The 18,672-nt window shown below is 36.6% G+C and overlaps 1 protein-coding gene and 1 long non-coding RNA gene across 18 annotated transcripts in view; one reads left to right on the forward strand and one right to left on the reverse strand.

Moving 5' to 3' along the window:
- The window catches only part of CNTN4 (contactin 4), a 916,127-nt gene that overhangs the window by 163,956 nt on the left and 733,499 nt on the right, over positions 1-18,672 (reverse strand). For all 13 annotated transcript variants that reach the window (XM_038565823.1, XM_038565822.1, XM_038565816.1 and 10 more), the window contains one exon: positions 16,191-16,388. In XM_038565823.1, the coding sequence (XP_038421751.1) occupies positions 16,191-16,388 (198 nt within the window). The remainder of the gene's footprint in view (positions 1-16,190; positions 16,389-18,672) is intronic.
- The window catches only part of LOC102153282, a 172,003-nt gene that overhangs the window by 118,603 nt on the left and 34,728 nt on the right, over positions 1-18,672 (forward strand). The window lies entirely within an intron of this gene.

Raw genomic sequence — 18,672 nt, forward strand, 5'->3', positions numbered from 1 at the left:
GCAGAAAAAGTTTAAATATTAAAAAAAAAAATAGGGATCCCTGGGTGGCTCAGCGGTTTAGTGTCTGCCTTTGGCCCAGGGCATGATCCTGGAGTCCCGGGATCGAGTCCCACGTCAGGCTCCTGGCATGGAGCCTGCTTCTCCCTCCTCCTGTGTCTCTGCCTCTCTTTCTCTATGTCTATCATAAATAAATAAATAAATCTTTAAAAAAAATACATCCAGGCTCTCTTATGTCTATATAAAAAAATCTGAATAATCATTTTGTGACCATGCATTAATTTATTATTCACTTTCATTACCAATCAGAATTAATCATAAATTAATGCAGAGAAGGTAGCATCAAATGGCAGTATTATTATATTTTGAACCAATGTATAAATAAAGGACAGTAGGAAGCAACTACAGAAAACAATCTTAAAATTATGCTCACCTTCCCAATGGCATGCTTACTTTGAAGATCATATTCTCCCATTTTCCCATATCCTAGAAAATGTACATTTGTGGCCAAGGTAACATAACCTAACAACCTAAGTCCATACTTTATAACTAAAACTTGTTGAGTATTTCTTTTTTAAAAAAAATATTATTTATTTATTTATTTATTTATTTATTTATTTATTTATTTATTGATGAGAGACAAACAGAGAGAGGCAGAGACATTGGCAGAGGGAGAAGCAGGCTCGCCGCAGGGAGCCCATGCAGGACTTGATCTCGGGACCCTGGGATCATGACATGAGCTGAAGGCAGATGCTCAATCACTGAGCCACCCAGGCATCCCTCATTAATTATTTCTTATCAACACATTCCTGACCCCATGTCCTACTGCTCTAATTGATTGAATACATTTATTTTTATTCAATTTCTAATTTTGTCCTATGGTCTCTGAGTTAGCAGTGCCAGTATAAAGTTTGGAATTACTTAACTTACCAAGAAATGATAGCAACTTCCATTTCACCTCTCTTTAGGTTTCCCATAGTTATAGAAAAAAAGACTGAAGGATTCAGAAGAAAAGGTAAAAACTAGGAGTGGATGGGGACAGGTACAATGACAGAGGGAAGCAATTCCACTCACTTTGCAGAGGTGATTCTTTTCATCTGCAGCTTTAATATGTGGGAAGCATCAAGGGGATTTCCTTAATGTGTAAACAGAAAATCAACAGTGTCATATGACATAACTGTCTAGCTAGGTTTGCTATGAGGTATGTAATCAAACGTGCAAAGGTGAACATAATTGTTTGATTTTCTTTCCTTTCACAGAATGACAAGGAAGATTGGATTTGGGAGGGAACTTTAAAATAATTTAGTTTAGCATTTTTAATCTCGGCATCCATTGATGCACACCTTCCCACAGACAGGATCTGTAGCTAGCAACCTATTCCCAAAAGGACTCTAAATAGGGGCACTGGGTAATACAGTTGGTTAAGTGCTCAAATCTTGGTTTCCACTCGGGTCATGATCTCAGGATCATGAGATTGAGCCCCATGTTGGCTCCCCATTCAGTGCAGTGTCTGTTAAACTTTCTCTTTCCCTTTCCCTCTGCCCCTCCCCACGATGTGCATGCTTGCACTTTCTCTAAAATAAATACATCTTTTTTTTAAAAAAAGGACTTTAAAGCAAGCACCTTTCCCCCAATTAAAATCAGTCTGATCTGTCTCTTCCTTTTGTGAGCAAGGCTATAACCTAAAAGGTGTTAAGCAGCTTGTCTTTTGTTTTACAACAAGCTAGTTCGTGTTCTAGGTTGCAACCCTGGTCCCCCCCTTCCTCTTTTACTATGGCTTCTCACCACTGCAATGATTAACACTACAAAACCAGATTCAACTATACTAAATCCATGTTTGCCACATTCAGACACAAAATCATTCCTTCCTTTTTGGCCAGTCTGAGTTCTCTTCCACTTAAACTTGGGTTTGCCTTCCTTTGAGCATTTGTCACAAAGCTGGACCAGTAAAGAAGTGGCGTTTGCTTTTGATGGCATTCACACACAGCTGCTGAACTTGCTAACCAACAGCATACAACTGACTCATTGTCCCATAAATATCAGTAGTATGACTCTGAGTGCAGGAACAAGTTAACACCTTTTAGTGTTGTGTGTGTGGTTATGTACTCCAAGAGCAGTGTTAATTAAAAAAAGAATTGCTTTGAGAAAAAAGAGGTCTTTTGTGTTCCCAGGGAATCAAAACAATCTGCATTGCAGTGCATCATGTGTGGGAAGGAGATGAGGCAATAATGTTAAAATACAAGGGACAAGGTTCTTTTAGCAGTGATCAGGTTTTCCCTCTGCCTTCTCTTTCTTTCTTTTCTTTTTTTTTTTTTTAAAGATTTTATCCATTTATTCATGAGACACACACATACACACACACACAGAGACAGAAAGAGAGGCAGAGACAGGCAGTGGGAGAAGCAGGCCCTAAGCGGGGAGCCCAACTTGGGACTTGATCCCAGGTCCCCAGGATTAGGCCTTTGGCCAAAGGTGGCGCTAAACCACTGAGCCACCCGGGCTGCCCTGCCTCTTCTTTCTACAAACACTACATATCCACTAGGTTTCTTTTACCCAGCTCTGGAAGATATACCAAGGAGCAAATATATCTCACAGGACCTTTTCCTGAGAAACTGAAATATCACTGCAATGCAGAGACAGAGTAGAAGATCCCCTGCCCTGTTATCTCCTCATCCTAAACTCCTATGTACCAAGGCCCAGACTTGAAGTCCACTCCTCCAGGATCCTTTTCCTCCTCCTCAGCCTGGCCTATTTTCTAGTCCATAGTGCCCTTTAAATGATCGCATAGAATAAAAACCTCTTTGCCTCAGTTCTGAATGTTTCCCCTGACTTCTTTATTTATTTATTTTTTAAAGATTTCATTTGTTTATTTGAGAGAGAGAGAAAGAGAGACAGTGATCAAGTATGAGTAGAGGGAGAGGGAGAGGAAGAAGCAGATACCCCATTGAGTAGGAAGCCCCATAGGGGGTTCGATCCTAAGACTATGGGATCATGATCTGAGCTGACAGCAGATGCTTAATCAACTGAGGTGTCCTTTCCCTGACTTCTTGAAAAAACACATATACACACAAACACATTATGAAGGATAATTTACATATCAAAAATTGACCAACTTTAAGTGTATGATTCAAAGATTTTTGGTAAATTTACCAAGTTGTAAAGCCATCACCATAATCCAGTTTTAGAGCATTTCCATGACCCATGATCCTTCATGCCTGTTCATAGTCAATCCTCAGAACCTGTCCCGGCCCGAGGCAATACCTCTAATCTGCTTTTTGTCTCTGAGAATTTGCCTTTTCTGGATATTTCATATAAATATAATTAGACACTATATATTCTTTTGCATCTGGACTCCCACTTGGCATTAATGTTATCAAGATTCATCCATGTTGCAGCATGTATCTGTTCCTTTATATTGCTGAATAGTATTCAACTGTATGGAGATACCACATTTTACTTTTTTATTCCCTGGTCATATTAGCAACAAAGTACACAAAGTGAGTAGCTTAAAAAAAAAGAAAATTATTCTCTTACAGTTCTGGAGGCTAGAAGTCATAAATGAGGGCAATGACAGGCCCTCTGCTCCTGACACTCTGAGTAGAATCGTTCCTTGTCTCTTCCTAACTTCTGGTGGTGGCCATCAATCTTTGATGTTCCTTGCCTGGCATCTCCATTACTCCAGTCTCTCTTTTGTCATCACAGGACATGCTTTGTGTCTTCTCATTGTATTTTTATAAGGACACCATTCATATTGGATTAAGGCCCACCATCATCCATAATGACTTCATCTGAACTAATTACACCTGTATAGACCCTATTTCCAGATAAGGTCATATTCTGAAGTACTGGGGGTGGGTGGGGTTATATCTTCAGCATAGCTTTTTGGGGGGACACAATTCAGCCCATAATACCAGTTGATGGGCATTTATTGGGTTGCCTCCACTTTTGGCTATAAAGAGTAATGCTTATGAGAATATTTGAATGCAAGTCTTTGTGTGGAAATTTCTTTCATTCCTCATTCATTTTTTACATGAATGACTTATCTCATGCTTCATGTCTCAGCTCAAAGGGTGCCCCTTCACAGAAATGTTTTCTGATCACACTATCTAAAATAAGTTGCTGTGTTATTCTTTATTAACATCTATTTCCTCTATGTTAATTATCATAATTCACAATCTTGTTTATGTATGAGTCTAGTATCTGTCATTTCATTGAGACTGTACAATGCATGACATCAAGTAATGCGTCTATCTTTTTCATTTGTACCTCTAGCTTCTATCATTGTTTCTTCACCTAATAGGTACTAAAAAACTACAGCCATATAAGTAATGTCATTTTACACACAAAATCCTGAGCCCTTCTCAAACAGCATTACTGTTTTCTATCATCTTTATAGCTATTTATAGACATGTTATCTCTTTCTTTGTGCTTTCATTTCCTTGAGGAATGGAAATACTTCTGATTTTTTTTCCTGTGGCCCTCACAAATCCTAGTTTAGTACCAAGCATATGAAGAAAAAATATGATTAGCAGGAATTTGTGGAAGAGAGGAAAAGATATAAGAATATAGGCCTTATACTATGACACACAATAGCTATTAACTCAAACATGCACTTCTTTCCAGGCACGGAAGTCATTTCTAAAGTATCAGCATCACAGCTTCTTATATGATGACTTCACTCACTTACACCAGGTTTTTTCTAAAATGAGCTCTAGGTTGTTTAGGCGGTCATACGGATGATTTCTGGGTTGATGCTCATTGATCTATATTTATAGCTATAGAAATTAAAGTAACAGAGCTAATAATACAGATTGATCTGTATTATAACAAGGTTATAGGACATAAAGATATGGATCAGAGATTGGATGGTATGGTTTTCATGATGTTTAAAGAATTTTCATTATATTTAAAGATTGTCCTAGTCTTAAAGTCATAAAAAATAAAGAAAGCAATTTTCTGTAACTATATTATGACATACATTTGGGGGGGGGGCACTTGCAAATTGTTTCATTTAATTTGGTGACATCTGGCAGAAGATATATTTTTTATTTGACTATTTACTTCATTTTAACTATTTTGGCCTTTACTTTCTATATTAAATTTAAAAAGCTGTTGCCGTTTTTATTTTTTTATGGAACAAAAGAGTACAAATGTATTCTTAAAACAAGGTACATTTTTCAAGTCCTTTCTCTGGCCACCTGTACACTTTTGAACTTAATTGGTCTACAGCTGCTCTGGTGATTTACAGAATGATTAGGCAGAAAGAGAAAGGCTGCTGATGGAATTGCTCCAGACTCGTTTTCTATCTTCAAACTATTTAAAAGGTGAGAAGATATAAAGACCTAGCTGTGTCCACACAACCAAGGCAGGTAAAAATAAGGAGTGCATATCATATAGTCAAAATCAACCAGGATACATCATCTCAGTAATATTCCCTTTCTCTTGCATGATATCATTAATTTATGATACAATTTGTCTACAGAGACAGCTTTTGCTTTTAATTTTACAGACATTTATACCTATAATTTTAAAAATAAAGAAAAAAAGTCTTAATTCATAAAAATGCATGTCCATATTTTCCATTCTAAAATGAGAGACCCACCATAACAAATAGTGAAAGTTAAGTACTTGAAATTCTACACATTAGAGTCCTCAGGAGTCAAGGGCTTAGCTCTATATTTATATTCTGATGGAGTAATTGAGTAAGTGTTTATGTAATATCAACCATAAGACATGTACTATGCCTAGCACAATGTGGATAACCACATCTGATTATTATCTTCATGACACCTGTAGGCCACCCTTTTATAATGCCTTTCATGGTAACATGGCATATGCAGGCAATGAGTGTTCACTGAATAACTGAAAGAGCTGACTTTCTGAGGAAGATGTGGCTAGAAATTCCTAGGGTATTTTTTTCTAAACCAGTGGTTCTCAAACTTAAAATCACCTTGGAGGGCTTAAGTTTCTGATTTAGGAAGTTGAGATAGAGCCTGAGAATGTGCATTTCTAACTATTTCCCAAGTGATGTTGAAGCTTCTGGCCCAGGGAGTATATTTCAAGAATTTCTGTAGTAACCATGACATGTTAAGCCCAAAGCAAAGAGTACAACATAGTAATACTAGACTCTCCTGTGGGCTAGTCACTGGAAGAGTATTAGAAATGGAATCCTACTGGTTGCAATACCCATCAAGAGCCTGAGCCCTGTATATGACCTTGTGGCAATGACTGTTCCCCTTTAAAAACCTAAAAAAATCATTAAGGTGACAATGATGTCTATTAAGAACATAGAATTTAACAAAATAACTGGCAAATTATAGAATACGAAAGAGAAATCAGTCACACACCATGCTTGTTTAACTATAATTTGCAGAGTGCTGTGTTGGCAGAAAGAGGCCACTTTGCAGAGTTGAGTGCCATAACATTTTGCCAACACCTGCCTCAGCTGGAACCTGTGCTTGCTAAATTAAGCCACAGAAGGCACTTTTACCCACTTCCACAGAGTGGGATTTTCTACTAAAAAAATGGCAAAAATCATCTTATGAAAAGTTCCCAGATGATTTTCTTGTGGATGAAGTCATATGATGTGTAGTTCATTAAGCTAAAAATATTTGGAATACCTCAGTCCTACACATCCCTTTGGCTGAATTTACAATTTGCTCTTTTAAAAAAAGACTTGTTTTCCTCTGGTTTGAAGGAGACATTGTGAGGTCTAGGATACCATCCGAGGTCCCCTTCTACCATAAGACACCCTCCAATAGGTGAATTTCCATTGAGTTTGAGGCCACAACAATCCGAACAACAGCCCCCCTTCCCTGCCGCTGCTGCCAGTGCTAGAGAGGAGTAAGGAAACTGAAGGCTATACAACCTTAAATTTAGGGTTTTAGGGTATCCTCAGAAATCTGTGGGATGTGAAAATAAACATGTTTTAACTTCAAATCTGAATTCCTTCCTTCCTTCTCAATAATTAAAGTGCAGAGATAACTTTAGTCATTTCAGAACGCTATCTCCTATAAAGGTAGAGTGAATGCATCCATGCTTGACTAAAATAGTCCTGGTTTACCCGATATCCTTATGTAACTTGCTAAGTTTCCAGTTTGGACAATTAATTATAAGGTCATCTTCTTTTGGATGAAAGAAAGCCAGCTGTCATCTTCCTGTGATTAAGTACTTTTATATTCAGCCTACTAAAAAGGTCTTCATATTATCTTGAACAATATACTTTCTCTCCCTCTAATTTGTACATGTTGGTCCTAGTTCAAGTCTTTGGAACCACAAAAAAAAAAACAAAAAAACAAAAAAAAACCAAGTCTTTTGATGGATAGTCTTCATATATTTAAAGATGTTATCATGTTGTCAGGGATTGGCAAAGTTTTACTATAAAGTGACAGAGAACAAAGGTTTTATTTAGGTTTTGTGAGCTATACAGTCTCTGCTACAACTTAACTCTGCCATTATATAGCTGGAAAGCATTCACAGACAATATGTAAACAAAAGGACATGGCTATGTTCCAATAAAATTTTATTTACAAAAACAGTAGTTGGCAGTATGGCCCATGAGCCCTACTTGGCTGACCCCTGGCTTAGAAGAAACAAGAAAAATAGCAAAGTTTCAGAGAGTTGATAGAATCGACAAACTATTAGAGCTAACAAGAGAATTCAGCAAGCTTGCCAAATGTCGACTCACACAAAAAAATAGCATTTCTGTACATCAGCAATAACTAACTAGAGAATGTGATTAAAAATAAGAAACCATTTGCAATAGAAACAAAAATTACAGAGAATTTAGGAATTAACTAAGAATACCCAACATTTCTATGGATAAAATGTTAAACATTTTTTTTTTTTTTTGAACAAAAACAGACCACAGGCAGAACTGGCCTGCAGGAGGAAGTGTGCCAACTCCTGCTTTAAACAAACAAGGTACACATTGCCTGGTATTTTTTTCCTTCCTCAACTCATGATGGAAGCTTGGGCTGTTCCCCAGCATCAGGCCAGATTTCCTCCCACCCAAGGCACTGCACCCTTCACTGCTCCTTGTTGGCTCTTATTACAAAAGAGACTTAAATGAACCTGCTTTTACTTCCTCACTCTCCTCCAATATGGCCCCACTCCTGCCTCAGGCAGTTAGGCTTCTCAGCTGGACTGTCAGCTGTGATACACAGAAAGACTTCTGCTTTCCTGGTGACAAGTATACAACAGGTACTCAATATTTGTTGGTTAAATGCATAATCCAATGAATTCCCCATGTCATCTCAATTTTAGGCTAAACACCTCCACATCCCTTATTCATGTCTAATCCCTCTGTCTGTACATGTGTTTTCTGCAACTCAATTCAGTGATTCTAATAAGAATGAAACTTTAGACCTTTCATTAATTTGGAATCTCTAAGACAGTAGGTTTCCAGGGGCTGAGATCACATCTTTTTATTTCAGTGTACCACACACAACGGGTACTTAACAGATGTTTCCTAACTGACTAGCTAAATGACCATCCAAGACCTTTGGCCCCCATGGACCTGAAATGGAATGACTGTGCTAGAGGTCTAAAGCTGACTGCCAAGTTTCTAAGCTTGTCAAGCCTTCAAAATATCCAGAGCCATTAAGACACTATTAAATCAGATTAGCAATGGCAGTTTAGCAAAATATCTCACATCCTTTAGTCATTTAGATATTCTCCTCATAAAACATGTTTTACGCCCACAGATCCTCAACTGTGATGTTGTTAGAGAATTAAAAACAAGAGATGATTGCTGTGACAAAGCCACACAAAAGTTGCAATTAGAAGTGAGAGTAAAATAAAGCAAAGTGTTTTGGTATAAACTCTAGATCTTAAGTAACATAAAAACATGTCTAAGTGAAGAACTTATTTCTACCCATCACCAGGTAGAAGTGTCATTTTGCTAATTTAAATGCTAGGACATCAGTAAAAGGTTGTAGATCAAGTTTACAATCAAAAAAAGATCTTCTTAATGAATGGGTTTTTGATCCAATCCCCTGAGGTTAATTAAGCAGCCAACAAATAAAGCTGCTTTGTTTATGAAGACACACAGTGGTTGTTAATGCTCACTTGAGGTTCTAATCCAGCTTGGGGCAATATTAGAAAAGTTTACAACAAACTGATGACATATCATAATGGAAAATACATTATGCTGCATCAATATAATAGAATACCCTATAATATTCTAGTTTTATCCTTTCCATTTTTTAGTCTTAAATTTGGAACTTTAAGGGAAATGCGTCTTCTAAGCCACTAATAGTCACAGAGGTGAAGGCTCACAAATGCCCCTTTTTGATCAGAAAGAGTGAGTACACCTAGTTTCGTGCTAGGATTAGTTTTTAGCATTGGGAAGAAATCTGATCCAATGAATAGCATCCGTTGATTAACATCTGATATTCCTTGGCCTGTGTGAATATGAAGATTTGAGTAAGGTAACGTAGAAAAGTTGTGACTAGAATCCTAGAGGAGAACTAGATTTAAACGTGGATATGATATACAAATCACTCATTTTAATAGCTAAGAAAATGAAGGAACCAAAGAAATGGTATGATTTTTGTTATGTGAATTAGTGGCAGATCTGGGACCACAGCCCAGATTTCATGACTTCTTTTCTTCTTGACTTTTAGCCCTGTCCCCATTTCACTGCATTCCAGGTGAGGCCACACCAAAAGAGAGAAAGCTGGTTGGTACCAGTCAGGCACATTCTCAACCCTATGTCCAGCCCATCTGTTTCTGTCCTTCTTGCTCTGAAGCTGCAGGAAGCTAAGGCTGTCAGCTAGTCTCTTGTCCACTGGGTTAAACCTGACATCAGGTGAGAATGCTAAATACTTCAGTGCCGACCATACTCAGCATTTTTATGGCTATATAAAATTAGGCCAAGAAAAATGGGTGAGAACTTAGAAAAATATCACCAATTATTCTGGTTATATATGAACATAAATTTTAAATAACTTTAAATGGAAGTATAATACTCAGAAAAGTGAAGTTTACATTTTAATTTCCAAAAACAATATATCTAGTGTATAAAGCATATGTATATTTGCACAACATAACCTATATGTTTGTAAATGTATATATAAGAGAAGGGGAGAAAGAGAAAGAACTTTTGGAACTGTAACATAGGATAAAGCCCTTTCCCTCTCTTCCTTAGTATCTCTTCTATTTAGAATTCTTTTTTTTTTTTAAGATTTTATTTATTTATGCATGAGAGACATAGAGAGAGAGAGAGAGGCAGAGACACAGGCAGAGGGAGAAGCAGGCTCCACTCCATGCAGGAGCCCGACATGGGACTCGATCCCCGGTCTCCAGGATCCCATCCTGGGCTGAAGGTGGCGCTAAACTGCTGAGCCACCAGGGCTGCCCTCTAGAATTCTAATTAGGGATAATATTCAATAATATTTAACACACACTATACAAAAGCATAAAAGCCATCGACAGACACTGGCTGTAAACTGCTCAAAATTTGTCTTAGTTCTAATAAGCAAAACAACTGCCAAATCAATCCCCAGCCAGCCTCAAGGAAAGCAGAGAAAAAGGCAAAGGTTAAATAATAACTCTTGCTCAATTATGTACCTGTGTATATAATGTACATAAACATCCTCATGGACATGACCTCATTTTGCCAAGACTGTACTAATCTCTGCTAATTCTTCTCTTCTTTAGCCACTTTAGAGGACATCAGGGATAGTGATTAAAGACAGAAAAAGACAGAAGAAATGGCCATTATAACTATCATCTAAATCTATGATTTCTCTTGGACTTAATGCTCTATTACTTTTGTTTATAGAAATTTGGGACAACTCTTTGAGATCTGTGTAGGAAGCTCATAATAGAACAAACTCATCATCATTAATAACCAGCAGTTGGCCAATATTGATCCTGAGACTACCTTAGTACCTGTCATAAAAATAATTATGATACACTTTTCTCAATTAAATCTTTTTTTTCTTCATGGTACCTAAGCAACAGGTGCACTTTCCACATGACAAATTATATTTTCTTTCCAAAGCAAAATTTAAAATATCTAGATAAACTCTGATATAAAAAATTTTCTCACATTAGCCTAATAACTCAATTTTATACTTCCTAGAGGTAAATACTACATGGCAACATAAAGTTGTTTAGGAGAACTATCAATACAAAAAATGTAAAAAATCCTAGTGGGAAAGAAACAAGGTAAATCTATTAATGTAGGGTCCCAAACAGCTTTTGTGAAACTCATTTAAGTAGCATGGTGACAGAGCACTGGGAAATTGATCCTGATGCTTCCTCATCTTACTCCCCTGATCTTCAATTCTCTTCTTTCCCAAAGAATAAAGATATAAAGTTGGACGATTTCTAAGTGCCAACCATCTGTAAATAACCCTTTACCACCTTTACCAAATGTTTTCCTAAAAACTCAAAATATTTCTAATCAATGTAGAAAAATGAGAAAATACAACAAAGCAAATAGAAGAAAAAAGAACATTTTACCACTGCAAGTTAAACACTTCAAAGTTTAACACTGTTAGCATTTTGGAGAGTAGTGTTTCCAGCTTTCTCTGTCATCATCCACATATATTTTATAAAACAAGGATAATATTATCTATACACTATGTAATCTGTTTTTAAAAATAGAGTATGCTGAGTATATCTAGGTAAGGAGGTTACTGACACTGCATTTTATTTTGTCACTCATCAAAACACTTTTTTAACTTAACGCAAAAGATAAGCCTCTGAGCTAGGTACTGTCATCCTCACTTGACTGATGAGAAAATGGAATGAAATGAGGTTCAAGTGATGTCCAAAGTCACACAGCTAATAAGTGGTAAAACTGGATTCCACCCTGGGAATCTGGTTCCAGAGTCTCAGGGTTTACCTCAAACCATCCTGCCCTACATTCCACTAACGATTTGAGATATAAGAAGGGGTGAGCCATGTGAAGAGCGTGGGAGTGGGAAGGGAACATAAAGTACCAAAGTCTTGCTAAACTGTGGTGAGCTGGGGGCAAGGGGTAAATAGGGTCAGTGGGATAAACACGGGACACATCACATTTGATATCTATCTTGAGTCAATGTTCACTGTTCACTCTTTATGACTCACTGTAGCCTTTTGGGCTGGAAATAATGAATCACAGTCCAGAACTGCTTAGCTGAAACTCCAAGGGAATAACCTGAATATTGAGGACATTTAGTTCTTTAAACTACATCTGCACTTTGCAGGGAAAATGACCAGCCATGGTAATTAGTTCACTTCAGGCAATAGACTCTGATGTCTTGCTTATTCATATTTCAGAGGCAGAAGGGATATGTGAAATTTTGAGAGAGCTTCAATTAACAAAATGATTGTACAAATTCTATACAACCTTGCATTTATTAGTCTAATATACAGTCGCTAAATACAAGATCATGCAGAATGATAATTTTATTGATTTTATTCTTGTAGAATAGACTTTAACAAGAATGTCATCTTTATTTTGCAATCTCTTCTTGATTTATATTTCTCCTTTTCTCTTACCTCCAGACAAGAGCTAATTAAGTAACCTATTTTGTGCTTAATAATATAGTTCAAGTATCCATTTTATGTACTCTAGCCTAAGTGGGAAAGACATAGTATGAATTTTCACCATGCAACTCTCATGGAAATTAAGAATGAATGGGCATTAATTGCTGAAGAATGATATCTTTATTCTGCTAATTTTGTGATAAAATATTCTAGTCAAAAACATTTGTCATCTTGATGAAGATATACTAGACAAGTCAAGATATATCTAAAAGCCAAGCAAAAGGCAAAGTTGCTGGCAACTTGAAGTGCCGTGATGATTCTGGAGTTCTTATGTTCCTGAATTTTTGTTTCTTCTGGCAACTGTGTGCAATATGTCTCCTGGGCTGTCTTAGCAGATCATCAATATTTCATTACATTTGTGACTTGACACACCTGAATGGATAATACTACCACTGAACAGACATTTTGGCATAAGTGCATTATAAGCAGCAGTCAGAGGGATTTATTTTTAAATAAGTCTGTACAAAATGCCAGTGGAGCACATCTTTTGCAAAAGGCTCTTCATCCTTAGGTCTAGAGAGATAGTATCAAGAACTTTTGAAAAAAGTGGTCCTTCACCTATTTTTCTCCTTAAACTGATAAAATGTTCAGTTTTATTTAATTCAGCTTATTACAACATTTTTAAAGATTTTTAAATTTATTCATTTGAGAAAGAGCATAAGCACACGCAGACGGGAGAGGCAGTAGGGAGAGGGAAAAGCAGACTCCCCACTGAGCAAGGAGCCAGATGTGGGCTCGATCCCAGGACCCTGGGATCATGACCTGAGTCAAAGGGTCAGGTTCAACCTACCTAGGTACCCTTATTTCAACATATTACATTAACATTTGTCATCTGGCAAGCACTGTGCTGGTCCCTAGAACAAAGTTGGATGAACCAATGACCTGTGCTTGATCAGGGTTTCAGCAAGGTGGGAGAAGAAGGCAAGCTGATAAGCGCATGTCAAAATATCAGATGAGTATTATGATAGAGAGATCAGACAAGAATCACAAAACAAATTATTCTTTCTATTGCCAAGAGGGAAGTCATGCTTTTGGCTTTACAAACAATGACTAAAATAATACTCTAGATTTTTCCTTGTAAACCTGTTCAATAAAACCATTTCAGTAAATGGCATTCCCATAAACCCAGCTGTGACACCAGAAACCTATGTGTCATCCCTGGCATTTTCTTCCAACACCTCCTACTTCCAGTGCATCATCAAGTCCTGGCAGCTTTACCTGCAAACTGTATCCTCCAGCCATCCACTTCTCTATTCTCCTCTGCTACTCTCTACTTCAAGCTGCCGTCACTTCCCAACTGAATTATTGCAATAATCTTTCAGTTGGACATCCAGTGTCCACTCTCACTTATTTAAAGACCTACACAGTAACTAAGCAAACTTTGAAAAAAACATACACCATTCTCTTGAATAAAATCCTCTAAAGGCTTCTCATTGTACTTGAGATAAAATCCAATCTCTTCCCCATGGTCTACATGATCTGGCTGCTGATTCCTTTTTAACCTCAACTCAAAACATCCTTTACCCTGCTCACTGTGCTCCAACCAAGTTCACATTCTCTTTTCTTCCTGAACATGCTGTTTTTTTTTCAGGCCCTGGGGCCTTTGCATGTGATGTTAATGCAGCTGCACTGCTCCTCCCTCTGATTATCATAGGGCTGACTTCTTATCATTCAGGTCTCAGCTCATATGTCACCTCCTCAGAAAGGCTTTCCAAGACAATCTTGCCTAAAGTGGATATTCCACTCCACAGAGCTTCTATTTCATCATATGGCTTATTTATTACTATCTAAAATAACTGTTTTTTTTGTTTGTTTGTTTATGTTTATCTTTATCAGTGTTCTCCTAGAGAATACAGTACAATGAGACAGGGCCCTATTGTTCTTGCTCACTGGCACTCAGAGTAGCATCTGTCACACAGTAAGTGCTAAATAGATACATGTTAAATGTATAAATAAATAAATGACTGAAATATATGGTATTTGCTAAAAAATTCCATAGCATGGTTTATGTTATAAAGATGCCCAGACCCTCTTTGCAGAGATGATTTGTCTGCAAATATCCTGTTCTGGGAGGTTCAGATTCACATCCCCACTTGGGTACTAAGTCCCTTCAGTACAGAGGGGAAGAAGAACATATATGGAGAGAAATATGAGTTCTAGGCTTGAATTTGCCATGTTTTTCTTGTATAAATTAAGGTAAAAGGTGGTATAGTGTAATGAAATGAAACATAGTGAGTGAGAAGTTAAGATATTAGGCTCTAGAATCAATAGGACATGGGAGCCAAGTGTGAATCTTGGAGTCATGAGTTTTTAGCTAGCTATGTGGCTTTGGGATTTGTTATTTGACATGTGTGAGCTCCAGTTCATTCATGTATAAAAAATAAAAGAGGATATTCCTCATACAGTCGCTTGAGGTTTGAATGAAATAATCCTGGTAAAATTCTGAGCACCTAGGAAATAGTAAGCTTCTAATGAATGTTTGTTATTAGCATTCTTGTTTGACAGTTTCCTCACGTGTACAAAAAGTGTAGTAATTCCTGTTCACAATGGAAGGTTGTAATATGTACTTGATGGGAAAGGGATTTAGAAGGAATAGACACTTAAAGACTTAATTATGCCTTTGTTTTCTTTTACTCAATAAATATTTATTAAGAATCATCTATGTTCTAGTTATTGCACTAAGTGCTGGAGGTATACTGGTGACCAAGGCACTGCATGTGCTTCTAAACAGTAGGTTTATAGTTAGATAGACAGGAAAATATACTGGTAACTGTGATACGGAATGAAGAGTTCTTGGGAGTAGAGTAATAGGCTTTATTGGACTTTGTAGAGAAGGTACCTGACGCAGTAGGGTGGAGAGGGGTTCAGACAGAGATGACTTCCTAAAGAAAATGATATACTTGAAGAAAAGGAAAGGGCCAATAACCAATAATAATAAGTTAACCAAATGAAAGGCTGAGACTCAGAGATGGAAAAACATTTCAAGAAGAGGGAACAGAATACATATACTGTGGGTAAAAGGCATAGTGGTACTAGAGTTTGGTATACAATTCAGTAGGATTGTCTTTGAATAGCACATAGTGAATTACCATACACTGTTATGTCATCCATCTAGATAATTAAGGTGAAATTCATAATTTTCTTGAAATATTTTTATAAAATTGTTGGAAATTAAAATGTATTTCTCAAATAAGCCTTGATGTTCCTCTATTTCCCTGCAGTGTGAGCTGTGTCATTAGTATCATCAATCCAGAAATTATTTGGATAATTTAAAACTTCTTTCTGGACACTGAATACTAAATTACATAGAACTGATTAATGAGTTAGTTGTTCAACCTTCTACTTCATTCTGCCTATGTACACATTTCAAGTGAAAAAGAATAAGAAATAGATTCCTTTGTTATTTATACTTACCTAAATCCACATTCCATTCCTGTTGAGATTAGCAATTAAACTTCTAATTAGTTTTCCAAAATGGATTCATGGGTTTATTTCTTGCACAAATGGAGAAAATATAGGTACCAAATGTAAAAAGCATTAAACTTTTCTTAAATTTAATTTAGACAGAGTTTGTGTGCCAATAATATAATTTTCCATATACAATATGGGATCACAAAAACAGAATTAACAAAATCCCTTAGGAAACTCACCATCATTTCTCAGTATTAGTGGTGTGGGTGGCCCCAGGACCTTATGGTTTGTCACTGTATTTGTAACCACGCAGGTGTAATTTCCAACATCAGACTTTTCTACTTTGGCAATATATAGATTCCCAGTCTCTTGAGAAACGAACCGGCGATTATCCTGGTAAGAAGGGTATTCATTGAAGATCCAGGCATAGCTCAGCTCTGCAAGGAAAGGAATCATCATTAGAAATAGTCTTCGTCATTGGAATATACTATATACATGAAAGAAACGGTCAAGTTAGAAACTCATACTGTTGACCAATGATTTTTTTAGCCTGCCAAATATAAATAAGAAGTAATCACAATTCCTTAAGCATTTTACCTGTACTTGTACTGTCAGTCAATAAGGGTTTATTTTCTAGAGAACTAAAAGTTACTCTGATAGTTGATTAAAAGAAGTCCAACCTCTTTAAGTCAAGGGAATGAGCATTTATAGTTTACTAAGCATGTGCCAAGCACCATACAGTACTTACTGAGCTAATGCTCAAATTACAGACCCAGGGAGTCTATAATTTTGATATAGTAAGGCTGGAAGCCACCCTGAAAACTACTTAGATCACTTCTTTCATTTTATAGATAATAATCATTATAGTGCATCACAGTGCCACATACTTGCATTGCACTTTGTGGTTTTCAATGCATTTTATAGTTTTCCATTAACTGAGAAACTTTGGCACAGAGCAACAAAGTAACTATCCAAACTCCTAGCCCTACTTTAAGGACAGAATAATTCCTGAGTCTCAATTTAGTCTTCTCCCAATGCCTCACATTATCAATGCTAATTCTTACTCTTTTTTTACCTGGTGAGGTTGAACTATTTTTCCATTATTTGAGTGAGATGGTGGTTTAATATTGCAGCAAATACTTGCTAAGCACACACTGACTGGTTGGCTGGTCTCAAATGTAAATGTGTATTTAAAAATGTTGGCTGAAAAATTTATCATATTCATAAGAGAGGATGAAATAGCAGTCCAAGAGCAACTTTTTTGCAGATACTTATTCATTGCAGAGTGCCAGTGGGATAAGTACAACAGGTAGCCATATCTGAAAATGTATGTTTCCAACTTCTAAGTTTTCTTAAGAATTAGGTAAATGTTTTGTGAATTAACATGTGATCCCATGCTTTTAATTTCAAAGAAGAATCCTTAATGACAGTGAGTTTAAATGATTTGCTGCAGTAAACTATTGTGCTCCAAGGAAATCAAACTTTATCTCCAGGCATTCCATGATTCCTCTCTTTAAAGTGTGATCTTTAGATTTGTCCAAAGCTGGAAAAGTGATATACTAGTCACTGGCACTGAATAGATAATGTGCCCATTTCATCTTCAGAAATTACTTTGGTGGGGGAGGGGGGAACAATTAGATGCAAAAGAAGACTCTGGTTTTAGAACTAGTTAGCTGAATTCTTATATGTCTCTCTTTTAATAGACTCCTTGGCAAAAGTTCAAATGTATGTGATGTCCTTGGAAATGGCAGAAATATGTCAGCTTTTTATAGAGAACACTAATTGTTGTAAAAGGCACTTCTGTTGTTTAATACTTAGATGAGTCCTAAGCGTAATTGACCACAATAACCAAATGTACAACTGGAAACCTATTCTGGTTTAATAATCCACTATTTACATACAAAGGAATGCTTTGCTTTCCCTAAATCACTGGATTATAACATTTCCACATGTAGTATTTTAGAGAGATATAATTATGTTTATATGAGAACAGTTAATCATTTTATTTACACATGTGCCTGTAATTGTAAGTAACCCCATGCTGATGTCAAGAGGATACTCAGTATAAATAAGCAAGTGCTTCCCAGCAAGCTAGTCACTTCCTCAAGAAACTAAAATCTGGGGGAGGAAAGTCCCTATAATAGGTCATGAGGAAGCTCAATTGGTATGGTAGTTTTTCCATAAAAAAAAAAAAAAAGGAACAGGATATTTTAACAAACAACATAGCAAACAGCACAGTACAGTGTACTATTTAGTCAGTATGGTATGTGAGTTTTGGGCGAACCAAGTAATCTCTGAGCATCTCTATTTTCTCATATGAACAATGAGGAGAACTCTGTCTATCCCCTAACTAGCTATAGGAGAGTTTTAAGTATAAATTAGCATCTCCAAAATCACAATGTAGAAGTTAGAAAGTAATTTACCAGCACAATATTAATCAACCCACATCTCTCCAAGCAGAGTTGTAACCAAATACATGACCTATTTTCTTTTTCTAAGACATTTTTCAAGATTGTTACTAGTGGCCAGTGATAGCAACCTCTGAATCCTGTGGGACAAGGCAACTAGAAAGTTGTATGGACCATGGATATCAGAAAAAAAAAAAAAAAAAGAAAGAAAGACACTTACTTTGTTATTTTTTTAATTGAAGTTAAAAAAAAAAAGACTAAAATTCAAACCTGTATTACATAAGGGAATTCATTTAAACATTCTCAGTTTCAA

Source organism: Canis lupus, chromosome 20, assembly GCF_011100685.1.
Source record: "Canis lupus familiaris isolate Mischka breed German Shepherd chromosome 20, alternate assembly UU_Cfam_GSD_1.0, whole genome shotgun sequence".
In the NCBI taxonomy this organism is placed as follows: domain Eukaryota; kingdom Metazoa; phylum Chordata; class Mammalia; order Carnivora; family Canidae; genus Canis; species Canis lupus.